Source organism: Fopius arisanus, unplaced genomic scaffold (genome assembly GCF_000806365.1).
Source record: "Fopius arisanus strain USDA-PBARC FA_bdor unplaced genomic scaffold, ASM80636v1 scaffold00002, whole genome shotgun sequence".
Classification (NCBI taxonomy): domain Eukaryota; kingdom Metazoa; phylum Arthropoda; class Insecta; order Hymenoptera; family Braconidae; genus Fopius; species Fopius arisanus.
The window spans coordinates 78,213-96,828 of NW_011887741.1; the positions used below are offsets into that span (position 1 = coordinate 78,213).

The following is an 18,616-nucleotide window of genomic DNA, read 5'->3' on the forward strand; positions in this document are numbered from 1 at the left end:
AAGTGGTTGATCCATTTAGGTGGGCAATTAACCGCTCGTCATCGTAGAATGAGACATCATCTGTCGTCGACGGGAGTGAAAAGCCCTACACGTGCTTTTTCATTATACCCCACCGATTCGCTTCCACCTAGATCGGCAGTGGTAATAGCCGCTAAAAGTTGTTTTGCCAAACACGCCACACGATCTGCACGTTTGTCAGTACCAACAAACATACTAACACACTAGCTAAAGATAGAGAGCAAAACGGTCAGAGGGAAATCTGACCTTGTCCTTACGGGTTTATATAATAGCGTTGCTTACTCGCGGAGCGGTCAGTCGGTCGATCGTTTTGCCCATCGTGTGAGTACTGTCAATCCATCACAGTTCAATTACTATTGATGTCCGGGTGTGTCTACTCCTATCAAACTAGTACCGACCCTTCCCCATTTCCCTAAATCGATTCCGCTTCCCTTCCACCTATCAACATTGCTACGAGAATGATGACAGTTCATCATGTGGCAGTTGGCTGCGAGAGCTCTATGTGGTAGGAGTTTTAAAATTGCAGCCCCTTAAATTTTTAAAGTCAATTCTCACTCTAATCTCTAGGAAATCCACACGAGACATCAGTGCAGTGCATAATTTTCAATATGTGCACAAGTTTAAAAAATCCGGGACGTCATTTATTTTTATCACTTCCATTATTGGTCTTGTGCTAGAAGTGCGCGGGTGACTAAGTCCTAGGTACAGAGTTACCCTTGGATGTACTAATTCGGTACATCTAAGAATTGCATAACTGGTGACAGCCTTCCTCTGGACCAGGTGATCACACACCATCAGATTAATAGTGCAACGATCAATTTATCGTTTTCAAGGACAATAAATATAATCATCAGAGTGAAGAAGGATAGATAATATTAATGATGTATTTAATAATAACCGTGGGTCTACTTCTGGCAGGAGTATTATCCGGTAGTGAGGCGAAGTGCAGTTTGACACCAGTTGAAACTGGCGACCGCACAATAGCCTATGTATGTCTTCATGGTGATCTCAAGGATTTGGATGATGTGCCAAATGAAGCTGAGTGGATCGAATTCACGGTCGCACGTTTTGACGTCATCCCCGCTGACGCTTTTGCACGATTTTCCCAGCTGCGAAAACTCACGTTCTTTAATTGTAAGCTTAATGAATTGAATGCAGATGCATTCCGCGGCCTCGATCAGCTCGAGATGTTGGTCATGTTCAATACAAAAGTGGGCGTCGCCAGGGCCGCGGTATTCCAGCATATTCCAAATTTGAAAATATTGAAACTCGAGGGAACGGGATTGATGTACATTGAGCCAGAAGTGTTCGAAATATTGAGTAAGAGATTAGAAGAACTCAGCATTAGGAATAATGATATAGATTGTCTTCCGGTTGAGGCCTTAACCAAAATTGAGAGACTGAAGATTATGAAAATCGATGACAATCCGTGGTCGTGCGATTGTAAGAATTCACTTCTCACGTTTTTGCAGAGTAAAAATATTCAGCAAATGTCGAATAATGATTTTACGCATCATCGACGGAAAAGAGGTCACTATTCTACCTGGTCCAGCGAACAAACTTACGAGACCAATTCCAGTCGTTACGTTTACGATTGCATGGTCGTCTTAAAATATCCGCCACTTCCTCCACCGAATGTGATCACTGATACAAATTATTATAATCGTTACAACATCGAACGACGCGAGCAGAAAGTAACGAGTATTCATAATCTAGATCATCTGCCAGATAATATCGGTTGGTTGGAGATCTTTGATGTGCACATTCCGATCCTGCAGCGATACATGTTCTTCAGATTTGGCAATACCTTGAGGAGTATTACTCTCAGAAATTGTGGAATCGAATCGATCGAGCTTGAGGCTTTCGCTGGACTGCACAAGCTCGAACGATTAGTTATCACTGGAGCTAGATTGCCGACTATTAGGAGCTGTTGGTTCCGTGACCTTGGAAGACTTACCGAACTTGTTCTTGAAAATTGTAATGTTGAAAAATTTGAATATGGCGCCCTGGATCGTCTCAGCAATTTAAGAATATTGGATCTCAAGGCGAACAGACTCAATTGTCTTCCTGGAGATGTTATTGGTGGTCTAGGGAATCTCGAGAGACTCGATGCCAGTCAGAATCCCTGGCTTTGTTCCTGTCGACAGGATTTGGAGAATAATTTATTGAGGCGACGGATTGGCTACGAAATCAGTAACAGAGGGAATAATGGCGTTGGCTGCTTGCAAGGAAGTGAAGTCAGTCGGCCAAACGATTATAATGTAAGTACTTGATGGATTCAGTAGTGAACTGGTAAACAGGGATAAGTCTTATCTTTCCATTCAACTTGTCAGAGATATCCGAAATCAAGAGATATTGCCATTCATTTAAAACCTTTTTCGTAGGTCTCAATTAATCTTACAGACATGGTTATAACAAATTTCGCTACCTGCCTGAGATTTTCAGGTTCAAAAAAAAATTCATTCAAAAGTTCATGTCCTTCAGTAGTCAGTAATATTTGTACATAACAATTTCGTGTTTTGCGGGTCTCCAATAAAGAAAAGATTTCATTTTTAACGTGAGACGATGCAAAAAGTCTGTCAAATTTTCTGAGTGTTTCAGATTTTTCTTTTATATTTCAATAAACATTCATCTAAAATCATTCTCGCATGCGGATTACGTGAAATGTTCCGTAATTTTTCTTGAACATTTCTCTCCGTGCAACAGTCAGGTTACAAAAACAAGTTTCTTGCTAATCTCAATCATGAACGTACGCCATCAATTGACGTTTTTTTTCTAGACGTCTTTTTTTGTAAACTGAGATGAGTCGATTACGCCCTAAAATGGAATTCTCAAGAGTACATCAAATCCCAAACAGATGATACGTTTCATGAATATTTTTGAATGGCTTTTCTCTGGGAGAACCTTCTCGGAACATTTTTTTTTTCATAAAGAGAAATTATGAGGTATAGTGCATTACGTACAAGTGAACGTATGTTATTATTTTCTGGAGTTTATCTCTGGAATTATCAATTGGTCTACAGAATCACATATCTGTGGAAGGACGTATCGATGTGTTTGGTCATACCCATATTTATAATCACAATACTGAGATAAATGATTAGTTTATAGCAGGATATAACTGTAATCACTGCACGGACGCTAAAGAATTTATATTGCCTAGTCAAATTAGTGGTGGGGCTGGGGACTTTTTCCGAAGGGGGGGGGGGGGGGTGCAATCAAATCAGTCCATTCTTTCACTAGGGTAATCTAGATCAGATCACTAGTTACCCGGAGTACAATCACGGATAGTTTGATTGCATAGTATTAGATTATGGAGATCGAAATAAATAAACACTTGGAGTATTTTAGGAATGGAAATTATTATTAAAAATTATAAGACTCTGGACAGTCGAGGGGTACTTTACTGAACGAAGACTTACAACGAACTAACTAAGCATTACTAGTGAGGCCCACGTTAAACTCCTCTCCAGTAATTTTTTTTTACTGAGTTTTCGGGGAAGAATTACGATACACACAGAAACATTCAATAAAAATTACGTGTATTTTTCGTAATTCTGGAGCGAAATGTGGTTGTCGGAAATTTAACGGAACTGTCACGTAATTTTTATCTAAAGTCACAGAATTTGTCTGCAGTGTTCCGTAATTTTTATCTGAATTATCCGTGTAAAATTACAATACCGTCACCTCAATTTTTCGAATCAACTCCGTAATCGTAAGTGAACTGAAAGTTCCGTAATTTTTACTAAATATTTCTCTCCGTGCACGTAAATTTTCATAATTACTTCCGTAATCGGCCACCGAATTACAGTTCTGCAATTTTTATTGAATGTTGCTCTTCGTTTACTGTCAAAAAATCGTACCGTAATCTCGGCCGTTTTACAGGGTCGAAAAATTACTTTTTTACAGACTGTCGCGCGGAAACATCCCCCCCCCCCTGCCCCTCTTATCTGATCGAAATATTCGTTCACCAAGTCTTTCAGATTTTGTCATAAACGCTCTGAGGTTGACATTTCAAATTACTATTTCAAACACGTCAATGCGAAATTCCGAGTCGTAAATCATAAGACGAAAAACGGGAATGACGACTTCCAACTCGTAAATTACGAGTTTCCACCCGTAAATCAGTAAGAAGGTGGTGAACTGCGATAAGTGCATCTGTTCAAGGCCAGCTTTTAACTAATGTCTAGAAATTAGAGGGAGATAGCGATATTTGCTCATAGATATTTTCCATGAAGAAAGACAATAGCTGCAAAAAAGATACTTAACAAAATAATGTTAAAAACTGGACTAAAGAATGTACTCGTCTGAGTTTACCATCTCGCAACGGAACTTCCGACTTTGAAATCGTAATTTACGTTTTTGATCTTGTCGTGTACCCGATTGGAAACATCATAAATTACATTTCATAACCCGTATTTTACGATTATTTACTTCTCTAGGTGATTTTTCAGACAATAAATACCTCATAGATATTCATCACAACATCGTAATTGATTTCAAACCGCAATTTACGTTGTTAACCTCGAGATTCACCCGATTAAAAGCCTCATAAAATGAAAAAAAAATCATTTGCCAAATATATATACTAATTACCAAAAAAATGACTCACCATTAGCATGTCTTATGGACGTATTTACAGTAAATATATAATTGTGCTCGATCCCTTCCAATTTCGTTCAAATTTCCGTCCTATACTATACGGCGTGATAATGGCTTTAAGTCTTTTTACGTCTTTTTTATTTTTATCTTATTTTATTTTTCGTTTTTCCTTCAAGCATTTCAAAGATATTCGTTCAAACTCCTATAAACATTAGCGCACAGAAGAAAAACAATAACAAATGAAGTTTACATACTCCAGCTTATCATTTTACGCATGAACATTAATTTGTTTCAAGTACGAATTAAAAACTTTCTCGACTTGATCATCCAAAATTGTTTTTTGTTTTTTGGGTGTATGTGACTCGTGTGATCGTAAAGAATATCCAATTGATATTTATCATGACTTCATTGATACTGAGCTGAATTCTAATTAACAATTATTAATAATGATGATAATCTGTGATAGGAATTCTACAATCACACATCGAGCGGATGGATACGATGGAGCTGGGGTTACGCGACTCAACAACCTCGACCAACTCGACCTCGACCCGTCACACCTAGACCACCCCCAGTAATACAAACTACTCCACCTCCAATTCGTCACAACGGCTGTAGATCAGTACCAGCAGGACATTATTACGACAGCCAGTACTACAATCAGCTGCGCGGCCATACATACTTCTGCGAAGACGCATCCCTCATCGATATCCGTCAGATTCCGTCAATAACGGAAACCATAATATTCTCCAAATCAGTAATCCCCATTCTGCGATCTGATACCTTCCGCGAGTTCGATGGATTCCTAAAGCGATTAGAGTTCCGTGACTGTTCGATACGAGAGATTGAAGACCGCGCCTTCGCTGGAATCAGAAATTTACAAGTTCTCATTTTACGTGGAAATGATATTAAAGTCATTCGTACCGAATGGTTCACGGAGACTGGTAAATTGCAACATCTCAATTTGGCACACAATAACATTCACGAGATCGAAACGAGGGTCTTTCACATGGTGCCATACCTCGTCAGTCTTGATATATCAGAGAATAAAATCAATTGTCTCACAACCGAGAAATTGCAGAGCCTCCGGCACATTCGTGAGTTACATCTGGCTGACAATCCGTGGACTTGTTTGTGCGCGGAAGCTTTACATCGTTTTATCAATAGTCGAAATCTTTTCTGTTCAAATACCTGTTTAGATATGGTCTTGAAAGACAGATGTCATAATGGTGGCTTCACTCCTAGACCAGGAACTACTATCACTCCTTCTCCACCACCTCCATCAACAACTATGCATCCTCCACTTCCGTTACCCGATTTCCATGTGAATATCAGTGGTTCCTGCTTTGCAGATCACGATGGCAAGCATTATCACTGCAGTAATGGTGATCGTTTCATACTTGATCAAATACCTAGTTGGGTATCATCCATCGAACTCTACAACTGCTACATAGAACACCTACCCGCTTCCACATTCTCCAGATTCGAAAATCTCACAGAACTCATCTTACGTAACTGTTCATTAAACGAAATCGATGAACGCGCGTTCTATGGACTGCGAAGACTTGAAAAACTGACGATTAAGGGTAATAATTTTGCGGTAGTTAGGGAGGGATGGTTCCATCACTGTGAGAATCTCTATCGGCTAGATCTGAGTAATAATTACCTCGTGGAAATAGAGTCGAGAGCGTTCCATAATTTGAAGTATCTCCAGTATCTTAATTTGGAGGATAACATGTTTAGTTGTATCTATACCGATTCATTCACCCATCTGTCTCGATTGGATACCGTTGAGTTCAGCAGAAACCCATTAAAGTGGAGATGCTGGCAGGAGCTTAAGCAGTTTTTGGAAGTGAGAACTATCGGATACACCGATCATAAGTGCCCGTATGATGCTACGCATCTCGTTAGAGATTTACAGAAGGATGGGTCGAATCGACCTCAGAACTATACGGGTCAAGCCATCACCAATGATGTTACTTATTTTGGATTTATACTCACTGTTGCCATGGTATATTCCCTCCGTTAATCAAGATAGTCTGCGCGGAGAGAGATATGCACGAAAAATTACTCGTCTCGTATTTGTAAACGCGGGATATGGCACTGGCCTGATGAAAAGTTATGTGAAATTCATGAAAAATCACTGCAGTTCTCCGGAATATTTACTGCGCAGGGCAACAAAATTTACTGGACTGATCCTCAATTTTCTCCGAAGTTCATTCGATCTTCTAAAATGTACTGCTAAAAATCTGAAATATTCGTACTAGTTATTCACTTTTTACTGCACTTCCAGTAAATTTTACTACACTTCCAGTAAATTTTACTGGACCTCCAGTAAATTTTACTGGACCTCCAGTAAATTTTACTGGACCTACAGTAAATTTTACTGGATCTCCAGTAAATTTTACTGTATTTCTCATTACTTTTTCAGCGACGGAGCTGGGAAATTTTACTGGACTGTACCCTAATATTTAAGGTTAGGCCACAATTCTCCACGCTTACTGCGCAGTCCGGTAATTTTTCAAGCGATTCTGGAACGATTTTTTCATACAAATTTCTCTCCATGTGCATTGCACACTGAGAGAAAAAATTTGCTCCGCCCAAAATACATTAATTTTGCTGAGAAATAACGAAATATTTTTTCCCAATAATGTAGGCGTTCGGAAATAATTCAATAGCTTGAGACAAATTAATGCGTAACTAGTTTCTTCGGAATCTCTTTCTCTCGGGTCGACAATATTGAAGATCAAATAATGCGTTCCACTGAAACTAAATTCGCTTGAATTGATATTAAATGGATTTTGGCGAATAAATTAGCAATATGTGCGAATGGTTTTACGATTCATATATAATACTGAAAATGTAATAGTAAATGCTAAAACGACGACTAGATTAGGGGCAGACAGATCGTGTGGTTATTTTTCTTTTTGAAAAATATGTGATCACCACATTTTTTCAATTCCGAGAGAAATAGTATTTTTCACGCCTAGGACGGAAAAAGTGAATCTGACGAATGCGGCTTTATGGTCAGAGCCGGAGGAGAGGATTATACCGCGCATGAGTCAGAATCATTTTTTTTCGCCGGGGCTATGATGCTATTTTATGTCATTGTGCTCGAAAACGCGTTTTACCAGCCGCGAAGGCATGTATTTTTCAGTTCGTTGAGTTCTTTCTGTTTTTGGAATAATTACATGAATATTATTTGAGCTATCCTGTGGAATTTAGGAATTCATTGAGCTATTCTTGGGTCAATACTGAAGCAAATTCATGAATCATTGGTTAAATGAAATTGAATAATCAATTTTTCAGGAAAAATTGAGAACCAGAGATTTTGATTTTCTTTTAATTTACTCAAAGACGTGTATTCATGTCTCATTGTTGAACTTTTCAACAGAAATAATGAAACTTTTCGAAGAAATTTTTTTCTGGGAAACAATTTTTTTCAATCCAAAAAATTGTAGCCTACTGAACATCTAGTTATTCAACAGAGCAAATTTTTTTTCTCAGTGTAAATTACCGACGCTAGTACCTGATGCGAAATCAGCTCGCTAATATCGCTAATTACACTAATTTAATTCTGAACATCATCGCATCATTATTTATTGTATTGATAATTTTTTTTTTATGATGAACAACTGATACTGTGCTTAGGTTTCTTCCTGATACGTTATATTTGCTGAATAAATATGCAATTATTTAACTATTTCGCAGTTGTTTGAGTTAAGTTACGTATCCACCTGTTTCAGAATTTTTTTGTGAATAATTTCAGCAATTCTGGTGAATCGTCTGATTTTTAGAGGTGATGAAGAAAGCAGAAAATGTGAATGGGATCGTTGTGTGAAGGTTGCAGATTCTGGTTTCCGGTGGTTCTGCACACTTGCACATTTCGAGGTTCACACCGATGGGTCCTACACATCTAATTTCGTACTTGTCCATTGTATGTGATGGTAAATTGCTCTGTAGAGTCAACTCTTTTTCTCATCCAGACAGAAATTTTATTACATGCACTGCATGTGCGAATTCATTACGCATGTGAGAAGATTTTACTGGAAGGCATGGAAGCAACCCACTTGTAATTTCATTGTCTACAACATGATGTATCTCCGACATCTGTAAAAAAGTGTGAACTGGCAGATTCAGTTGAGGTTACCACAATTAGGTAACTGTTGCTGAATGAGACCTACTGCGCACTCCGTGCGCCGAATTTGAATTTGGCAGTTCGGCTCGACCAATAAGGAATTATTCCTACCCATTTCGAGATATTTCGACTCGGGCGAACTTCATTTTTGTGTTTCTACTTCCATAAAAAGGACGAGATCTACTGCGCACTCCGTGCGCCGAATTCGAATTCGGCGGTTCGAGTTGACCAATGAGGAATTAGTCCTACGCATTTTGAGATATTTCGACTCGGGCGAACTTCATTTTTCTGTTTCTATTTTCATAAGAAGGACTGAATATTTTAAATGCACCTCATTCTGACAAAAATGATAATTGAATTGAATGTAAGAGAATGAACTAGATGACGTGTCCCATCAATCGAGATTCAGTAATTATTACCAAATATTCGATTGCCTCAACAAAATCGTTGCTCCTACAATTCCAAAAGAAATGACATATTATTAAATCAATAATATTTACGGTTAACTCCAACGAATAAGTATGTAATACAAGCGGATCGAAAAAATCGAGAGGAATTTGAGTACACCAGACGATGTACTGTAATGTACTGTAATTATTGACAATATGCTGTCATTGAAATGACAATACATAAAAATTCTCGACTCTTTCACCCATTACTTGATACCATGCAGAACATTAAACGTCAAAATGGATCATACTTTCGTGGTAATAGGAGTGTCTGACATTCAATGTAACAGAATTATGAGGAGAATCTAAAATATGCAAGAGTCAGGGATGCGGAAACATGACCGAGTATTCCACTGACTTATTATGTGACACATCAATGATAATCGTGAGACCGACAAAAATACGACGATCTCTGGTAACATGATAGCATTATAACCGATTTATTATCTGTCCGTCACACTTGATCTAACAAGTGACACCGCAATTTAAAATTCCGGATAACCCGATACTTCTTTATTTGTTCAAGTTCATTTAAAGACTTGCACAGCTTTAAAAAGATGTAGACAGGTTGTTGACAATAATTCAGCTTGTGTTACAATAACGAAGGGTGATGGAAATATTTTCAACGTTAAAACGAACAAGAGACCCGTTGTAACAGATCACAGGGAATAATGGAAACATTTAGGCTGTTTATGATCGAAACAGTTCAACACGTGGATCAACCCCATAGACAAAGGGCCTTGTCTTGTGGGTGGACCTGTCACCCTGGACGAACTGGTGACCAAGGACACTTCGAGACAAACTCTCGAGCAAGTAACATTGGACATTAACAACCTAGCTTACATTATATCGAGTCTTTAATTAAAATTTATTTGTTAACGATAAATGAAAGATCGAGTCATTCAATTAAATTATCGGCAATATATTTTCACCTACAAGGGACAGAATAATTGTTTAAATAAAAGCTCTAGACTTTGGAGTGATAAATCAAATGCTGGCATTCAGACTCCCGTTACTTTTTGCTTCTATGTTACGAGCATAACGGCAGTTTTCTTAAATGGTGACAAGCTTCATCTTTTCTGCAAATGGTATTCGTCTTGCCGAGGGAAATTCAGTCATTATTGTTGAAGGAGTCATCGTTTTCACAGAATTCCCTAAAAATCAAATAAATGGGAATGCTTTCATTTGTTATTGGTTCCATTCCGTAAAACATTCCATAAAAAATCAATATATTTGACTTGGTCCTACACAATTGAAAAAATATTGGCATTTGGTGGTGAGTTGCCACCAGACAGACCCTGAAAGTCCACATCAGTTGTTGATGTGGATTTAATTTAACAACAATTGATGTTGCAGCAAATCCATTAGCACATGGCTACTATCGTCTGTTCTCATGAATCAACTGGAATGAAGTGGAGTCTTGCCTTTTATCTTGTCCCTACATGCTGATTCCCAATGGATTCTGACGACTAGTATTGGAAATGGGATAGTTAACTTAATAAAAAAACAGTTAATAAACCCTAATCACTATTTCTTTATTAAAATCGCAGGAGGAAGAATACCGTCTGAACTCTATCAATATCTCCAAGAGACTAAAGACTAGCCACATAGACCACAGACCATAGACCATAAGAATATTTGTCACCAAAGAAAGAACCCTACAATGGTTTGTTGTGAAATCATTGTTTATGTTTATACAAACTCTGAGGCGACTCCGTGAAGCCCTCCATATCGATTCATTTTTGTAATCATCATAAATCAGTTCTACATATTTCTATGAATTTTAACTTGATATTCTAACAACTAGTTCTACGAAAATCACAAGTGTCTTATGCCATTAACAGCTTCATCAATGAATTATAGTTGAATTCCTCAGCCATCGACTACAAAACGATTTGCAACTATCAATTATCGAGAAGAATGATAAGGGAGTAGAATAACTGGGGGTAATCCATCGCTGTTATGTAATCAGCTGATTAGTCTTAGGATGAGAGGGGGCATCGCCAAAAGTCTAACATGTCCCAAATTTGGGTCACATATTTCCCACGGCTGAAAATTTTTTAGTTTTTAGTTTTTTCTCATTCTTCACGATCCAGCTGGTTGAGTTGGTAAGATAGGAACCTGTTTTTTTTATCTCATGTTTTTATAGATCATAGTGCGGCCCACATACTAAGCCTGGCTAGCTCAGTCGGTAGAGCATGAGACTCTTAATCTCAGGGTCGTGGGTTCGAGCCCCACGTCGGGCGAAATTTTTGTTTTTTCCAGTAAATTCCCCTGCATAAACACCCAACCTACCTCAATCACCACAAGAGCTTTGAACCATTTCTTAATGAAAATTTTGTCATCATTTCTTTCTTTTTTTTTTTATTAATTACACTGGGATTATTATCCTACATTAAACATATCTCACTAATTTTCTGTTGGATTTGATTTTTTGTAAGTCTATGAAATTATACGTTATCGTATTGTGTTATCGTTCTGGTATATTTCTTGTGTGGAAGTCCTCCCTTCGTTTTTGCGGGCAATTTCAAACTAGAAGTCCCGAATTGTAGGATTGCAGGGATTCATACCAGCTGCATTGCCGTCGCGAACCCTGGGTACAGTTGGGAAAAATACTAATATCACTCTTAGAGAGTAGTTTTTATTCTCTACATTAGTGAATTCATTATCACTGTTATCACATTCGGTTAAACATAAAAAATAAAAAGAACTAGCAGAGCGTGGTTTCGATCCACGGACCTCTGGGTTATGGGCCCAGCACGCTTCCACTGCGCCACTCTGCTCTTATATCCACTGTTTTCGATAAAATCACTCAAGTTCATAGGTCCTAGAAAAAGTTATTTTAAATCGAAAACATTACACCATTTGCCCAAAGGATGATTCAAAAATCAATGATACTAAATTTATACATCTCAGTAATTTCCATAACAATATATTTTCTATAATAAATAAATAAAATAACTGAAAATTTATCTTTTATCGCAGGCCTTATAGATTTATCCGTTCACTGGCGCCATCTCCAAATTAGCCACGTCATCCTCGAAGTACCAAATTCCATCCAGAGATGTCGAGCCTAGTCCCTCCATGACACAGATTACCCTATATACAACATCTGTAAAGAGAAAAATTCCCGAGGTAAAATCTCTCTCCGTCGTTCATTAAATCTAAACTCGACCAACAGCAGCGGATGGCAAATCCTGCATCAACAAATATTGATTACTGGATATCTCTAAAAAATGAATAACAAAGATAATAATCCATAGGAACAATAAAAGCACACGTACGATAATCATGCTAATGGGAATGTCTGGTTGATCCTAAACATAATGGATTGCATTCCATCAGAAATTAATGCCATCGTAAAAAAAAAATTACTTTTCCCAAGTAAATTTGCTAATAAAGTGACAATCCACGAATTCAAGGGCCCAGTGCTTGTGTCCATTGGGTATGACCTAGTGAATTAACATGCAAGTCAATTTAATTTGCAAAAGTATTTTTTTAGTTGCTAGGCTGAAGATAAAACCGATGCGTCAGTCCCGACAGGTTTCAACATGCGCAAATGCCTTTCAGAATTATTTTCCCGGTTCTCTTGAAGTTGCGCACGTAATCTGCATGTACACTTGTCGGTATACATGATTCATACACATGGAAAATAACAGTTGGATAGTCACGACAAAAGTTGGTCGGATGGACAGAGACAAAGTGCGTGAATGTTATTCCAAAATCGCCATTATCAAAACATGTTCTCCATACCTGACTGCCATTTCCTCCCCGATCACCATCCATATCTGCCAAATAAAAACCCATAATTTTCCACTAATTAATAAATTATTATTGCTGACATATTTGAATTAGAAAATGGTGCAGATAGGACTGCCATCTTGTCGAATGATGATGCAACCAGTGCAATGAGCGCAACTGCTGGTATCTAAGCTAAATGACCTTTTTAATGGTTCTCAACCAGATTTAAAAAATAGTCAATAGTTCAACAAAAATCACTGTTTTATCGTTATGAAAAATTGATGAAAAATTGATGAAAAATTGATGAAAATTTGATGATACAATTGGTGTGAGGTCTGTGGTATTTTTTTCTCTCTCCCTGTTGGTTAAAAAAGATGGATTGGATTCACGGCGAAAGTCTCGGTTCGAGCGACCCATGCTATTTCGAATGGCTCATGCCATGTTGTCACGTTTACGAGTTTCCAGAAACTTTTACGCCTCTAACGAATCCAAACGTTTCTCGCGCCGCTAAATCCACGAGTCTAAACACGTGCCTCTCAAGACATTTGCCACTTCAAAAATCAAACAACCAGTCTTTAACCCTATTCTTCCCACTAAAATCCATGACCCATTTATTGACCCCCGACTGGATTTCTCTCTCACAGCTAATCGACCAAAATTAATCAATCGATCTCTACAATTCTCTACAGCAAACTCCAAAAACAAAAATGAAAAAAAAAGAATAAAGTAGTTCCACGTGCAGAACAAAGCGCGTATTTTCGTCTGGACTTTAAGTATTTATAATTATTTAAATAAATAATTATCTCATATGCATCCCAATGTAATCATCAAGTGCAATTATTTTTCATTGAAGAGAAGTTCTGTGAAGAAAATTTATGACGAATTGGTGAGATAAATTGAGGGAATAATCAATGGTTGAAGATAATTCGAATGGAACGGCGGTTTTCTTCGTTGAACCAGTGACACGTCAAAGGCAACGTACGGGATGATTCAGAACGGTTAGTAAACTTTTAATAATAAAAAGTGGCAACATTGCCCCTGCGTGAGGCGAGTTGCGCGGTATGAATAGGTCGAGAACGTCGAAAACGTCTAGAACACACAGAGACTAAACAGGCAGGAACAAGTCAGCTTTTGCCTGTGTGAGTATCTCACAATAAACCACTACATATCCAATCTCCACCTCAAATTCCCGCTATTTCAGTCCACGAAGGTAAAAACGATCAATTCCAATTTGTTCAATCCCCACGAAATCCCCCGAAAAATCATTCACCTCCAAAATTTCTAGGTCGTCCCCTAAAAAATCAGTACTAAATCCGTAAAATAAAGATGATAAGTGAATTTAATAGAGTACCTGATTGTTTTCCTAAAAAATTCAATATGCCGTTCCATTTTGCCCTCTTCATGCTCGACACAGCGACTCCATGACTACAGGATATTCAGGGAGTACAGTAGCGTCAGCATAAATTTTTCCTTGAGGTGTTGGGAGTGGGGGGCATGGTTGTGAGTATAAAATAGTGGGAGTGGGGGATGTGAAAAGTTAAGGCGACTTGAGTATATATTCTGTGGGAGAATAAACGTGTCTGTGCAAGTTTTCATCTAGACGTGTCGTGTTGGTTATTTCCATGTGTCCACCAATGGTATTATTTTCTGTGCGTGTGTGTGACCCACCGACAATAATGACCCCCTAGGGGGACAACTGTTCTCGTGATTTCATTGGTTGAGAGACGGTAGTCTCACGGGAACCAAACGCCCCACTATTCGTCGGAATCGTCGGAATAAGTTCTCACAAATTCGTCAGTAAATGCGAGGCTTCCGTTCCAGTCTCTATCACTCGTTTATTCGTGCAACGATAACTCGCACGTCATTAGGACGATCTGTTATTTTTTTTTTCTGTGGATTAATTAGAAGGAGTACACCTTGGGTTCAGTTGAATTATTTTTTTTTTAATCTTGGATTTGTGAAGGAGGGGTGTCAAGATGCCGTTGAGCATCAAGGTTAACCTCCGGGTAACCGGACACTGCAATCAGGGCGGCAGAAAATACATGGAGGACATGTTCAGTGTTGCTTACCAACAGACATCTGATGATAAGGATTTGGAGTATGCATTTTTTGGAATTTTTGATGGACATGGGGGATGCGAGGCCGCGACATTCGCTAAGGAACATCTCATGGATATTATTGTCAAGCAGAAGAATTTTTGGAGTGACAAGGACGAGGATGTCCTCAGGGCTATACGCGATGGTTATGTTAATACACATTATGCCATGTGGAGAGAACTTGGTTAGTTTATTTATGGTTTATTTATTGATTTATTGATTGATTGTTGGGCTTGGTGAGTTAATGCTCACAAGCCCCCCCCCCCCTGCCGTTTTTTGTGGTGGACTTTTTGTTTATTTAGAATGCGTGGAAAAATATCAATCGCCCTCCCGCGTATTTCCCCCACTCCACAACCGCCCATTTTCAATGGAAAATCTAGGTTATGTAATGGAGAAATTTAACCTCAAATTGTGGGATTGGTTTGAGGGTTTTGATGAATTTTTATTCGGAAATTACCGGGACAAACAATTTCCGGAGGTTTGTTTATTTTTATTCTGACGATTGTCAACTTTTGAGGGGCTATTGAGTAATTCTGGTGGGGTCTTGATTTTTTTTTTTTGTTGTTGATTGACTCGTGACGTTTTTGGACGTTGTGTGAGTGACCAGGAAGTAAGTTTTTATGCTTGAGTTCTGAGGTAATGAGGGAAAAATTTTTTAGGGAGAATTTAGGGAGAATTTAGATCCTTGTGGTTCCAATGGTTTTTTTTTGAGGAAATAATTTAACGGACTTGGGCAGGAATTGGAAGTTGGAGAAGCTATTGTTTGTAAAAAAGAAATTTCAGAATTTGTTTCAACATTATTTGATGATTTGCTACTTAGCATACTCTTGGTGTCTGAAGTGTTCATTAATTCCTGGTAATTGATAACATGAGTAGCTTTTCAAAATACACGATTTTAGGAGTCAATATCAATAGTTTTTTTGTAGTTGGTAAGACCTTCAAAAAGGTTTTCTATACATTATTTAAACATTTTTGTGCAGATATTTAACGGATAACTTAAGTATTGATTTTACAAAATTTCGTTCTCAAATTTGTCAACAAAATTTTAAAAAACTGACGCAGGAGTCATGGATTATTTTTTTAACCATAGGTTCAAAAATTTTAAAAATGCAATTTTATCATCATAATTGAGAAAGATAATAATAACTAAAAAATTTATTGTCTACAACAAACGATAGCAGACGCAAAAACCAGAGCAAGTTTATTAATATTGTTTTTCGAACATTTTTCAACTTTTCTGGTTTAAAGATAATTTATTTAGGAATCATGTCTGTACTTTATAGAATTATAAAAATAAAAACAAATGTCTGACTAATTACATCTATATTTTAAAATCGAATAATCTAAGATTAAAGGATAAATAGTTGTTCCTTTTAATACCCAAATAAAATGTTTTCAATAGATTTTTGGTTAGAGTTTAAAAAAAAATCCTACAACGTTGACCCCACCTCAAATCCTTCATAAGAAATATTTTTCTAGATCTCATCTCTTCCGATTTCAATATCTGCTAATAAAAAATATGTTAAATTCCCCAGACAAATGGCCAAGAACAGCATCTGGCCTTCCCTCAACAGCAGGGACGACAGCCAGCATTGCTTTCATCCGCAAAGGCAAGATCTACATCGGCCACGTGGGCGACTCAGCGATAATTCTGGGTTACCAGGACGAAGGTGACCCGAATTGGAAAGCTAGACCCTTGACAAAGGACCACAAACCTGAATCAATCCCTGAGATGACTCGAATCCATGAATCAGGAGGTAAAGTTGTCTCGAAATCAGGTGTTCCCAGAGTGGTGTGGAATCGTCCTCGAATCGGTCACAAGGGCCCAGTTCGTCGTTCGACTCACATCGATGAAATTCCATTCCTGGCAGTGGCTAGATCTCTGGGGGACCTCTGGAGTTACAACTCAGAACTGGACACCTTTGTCGTCTCCCCTGAACCTGACGTCAAGGTCGTGACAGTTGATGTCAAGTCCCATCGCTGTCTCATTTTCGGTACCGACGGTCTCTGGAACATGTTGACTCCAGAGATGGCAGTTTCCCTGGTCCAACGAGCTGAAAGACACAACGAGAAGCACTTCATCGCCTCTCAGCAAACTGGCAATGGCACTGACACACAAATGTGGATAAATCCATCAAAAAGTCTTGTAGATTCAGCCCTAGAGCGTTGGTCCTCCACTCGCCTTCGAGCTGATAATACTAGCGTCGTGACACTGATGTTGGACCCACCTGGTCCATCTCGAGGGGAAGTCCTTCTTTCTCGTAAAAAAGATAAAATGCCAGTACCAAAACCAGTCCTCCAATCTCCCCCTCGTCCTTGTGCATCGGTTTACCCATACATTCGCGATGTATGTAAATCACCCCCTGGGCAGTCACAAGAACCCATTGGTGTTCCTCAGATCGTCACTCCTGCTCCTGAAGCGATCCGATCTGATTGTAATGAAGCTCTACCTCCTCAGTACCCTTCCTATCCACCTCAAGCGTTTCCACAAGTTTCTCGAGATATTCCAGAGGTTTCCAAACCTCCAGAGACTCGGGTATCATCATTTAAACCACCAGAAATCATTGAAGCTAACCCCGAGTCACCGAAAACCTCTGACGTCGTTCTGCAATCGATGAAAGCATCGGAGACGTCTTCAATTGTCAATGAGGCATTTCAAACACCTTCTGTTGAGCCTCTAAAGGTCCAGAAGTCAACGCCAGAAAATTCGAAACCTTCAGAGCGCATTCAGGTGGCGGAAATCTCGTCAAGTGATGCTGCAACCTTCCTGAATGATGATAATGTGGAAGACAAAGGGCCTCCTATAGTTTTACCAGAGGATTCAGAATCAACAAAGCCAGATTCTCCATCTAAGGATCTCACAAGCCCCTCGACGCAGATTACTCCTCCAAATCTATCCACCAGGAAACCTCTAAATTCTGCAAATAATCTCCAGAAATTGCTGCTGTCGACGAAAGCGGAAAGCTTTAAAATTACGAGGCAGAATGAATTCTCTGGGTCGTGTAACGAGTTGAAAAACGGCCCCAGACTGAGGAAGTCAACCCAATTTGGGATTCAGAGTTTCAAGGAAGTATCTAAGACGTTGACTACCAGGAGGAGGACCCATTCGACCATTACAGATAAAAGGACTCTGTTGATTGCTAGAAATGCGAAGAGGCGTACAGTTGTTGTTAACCATTCACAGATGATGCCAGCAACGTCTTCGTCTAGGTTGGAGGGCAAAAGGGAAGCTGAGGGAGCGGATTGTTTGAGAAACTCTATTGAATCCTCAGTGGATCCTATCAGGGAGGGATCAGCTAAACGGAGGCACAGTTCGACGTTTGAAAGTGGAGAGGAAGATCTTGATGGCGGCCAGGAGCCCTGCTCCAAGAGGAGAACCAGGTCAGAGGACAGACGCTGCCCAAGGGATGAAAATGATCCTGATAATCAGGGAAAGCAGGTGATCAAGGAGCAGAGTAGAGTCAGGTGAGTAATTATGAAATTACGTATTACTTATTTACCTCAACTTAATTATTTTTTACTTTACTAATTTCTAACAAAATGTTCATCGAATTAGCTCGAAAACGCTCGAT

At 38.8% G+C, this 18,616-nt stretch overlaps 2 protein-coding genes and 2 non-coding genes across 4 annotated transcripts in view; 3 read left to right on the forward strand and 1 right to left on the reverse strand.

The window, feature by feature from the left end:
• Positions 1 to 320: 320 nt before the first annotated feature.
• Positions 321 to 6,936, forward strand: LOC105265548 (slit homolog 3 protein). Its single transcript, XM_011303097.1, has 2 exons — positions 321 to 2,279; positions 5,087 to 6,936. Exons 1-2 carry the CDS (start codon positions 897 to 899, stop codon positions 6,647 to 6,649), a joined length of 2,946 nt encoding a protein of 981 aa, XP_011301399.1. The 5' UTR covers positions 321 to 896; the 3' UTR covers positions 6,650 to 6,936.
• Positions 6,937 to 11,380: 4,444 nt separating this feature from the next.
• On the forward strand, positions 11,381 to 11,453 carry TRNAK-CUU (transfer RNA lysine (anticodon CUU)). Its single transcript has one exon. It is a non-coding gene; the product is annotated as a tRNA-Lys (tRNA).
• Positions 11,454 to 11,918: 465 nt separating this feature from the next.
• TRNAM-CAU (transfer RNA methionine (anticodon CAU)) lies at positions 11,919 to 11,990 on the reverse strand. Its single transcript has one exon. It is a non-coding gene; the product is annotated as a tRNA-Met (tRNA).
• A 2,619-nt stretch (positions 11,991 to 14,609) lies between these two features.
• The window catches only part of Pp2C1 (protein phosphatase 2C), a gene marked incomplete in the record, with an annotated part of 9,675 nt that continues 5,668 nt past the window's right edge, over positions 14,610 to 18,616 (forward strand). The window contains 2 exon segments of the mRNA XM_011303176.1: positions 14,610 to 15,228; positions 16,580 to 18,509. Of these exon segments, the coding sequence (XP_011301478.1) occupies positions 14,925 to 15,228; positions 16,580 to 18,509 (2,234 nt within the window).

What these genes read in the sequence shown, in the direction of transcription:
- LOC105265548 (XM_011303097.1), top strand. Translation starts at nt 897, where the DNA reads ATGATGTATTTAATAATAACCGTGGGTCTACTTCTGGCAGGAGTATTA. An exon ending in GTCGGCCAAACGATTATAAT is followed by an intron (nt 2,280 to 5,086) that starts GTAAGTACTTGA and finishes AATCTGTGATAG; the next exon opens with GAATTCTACAATCACACATC.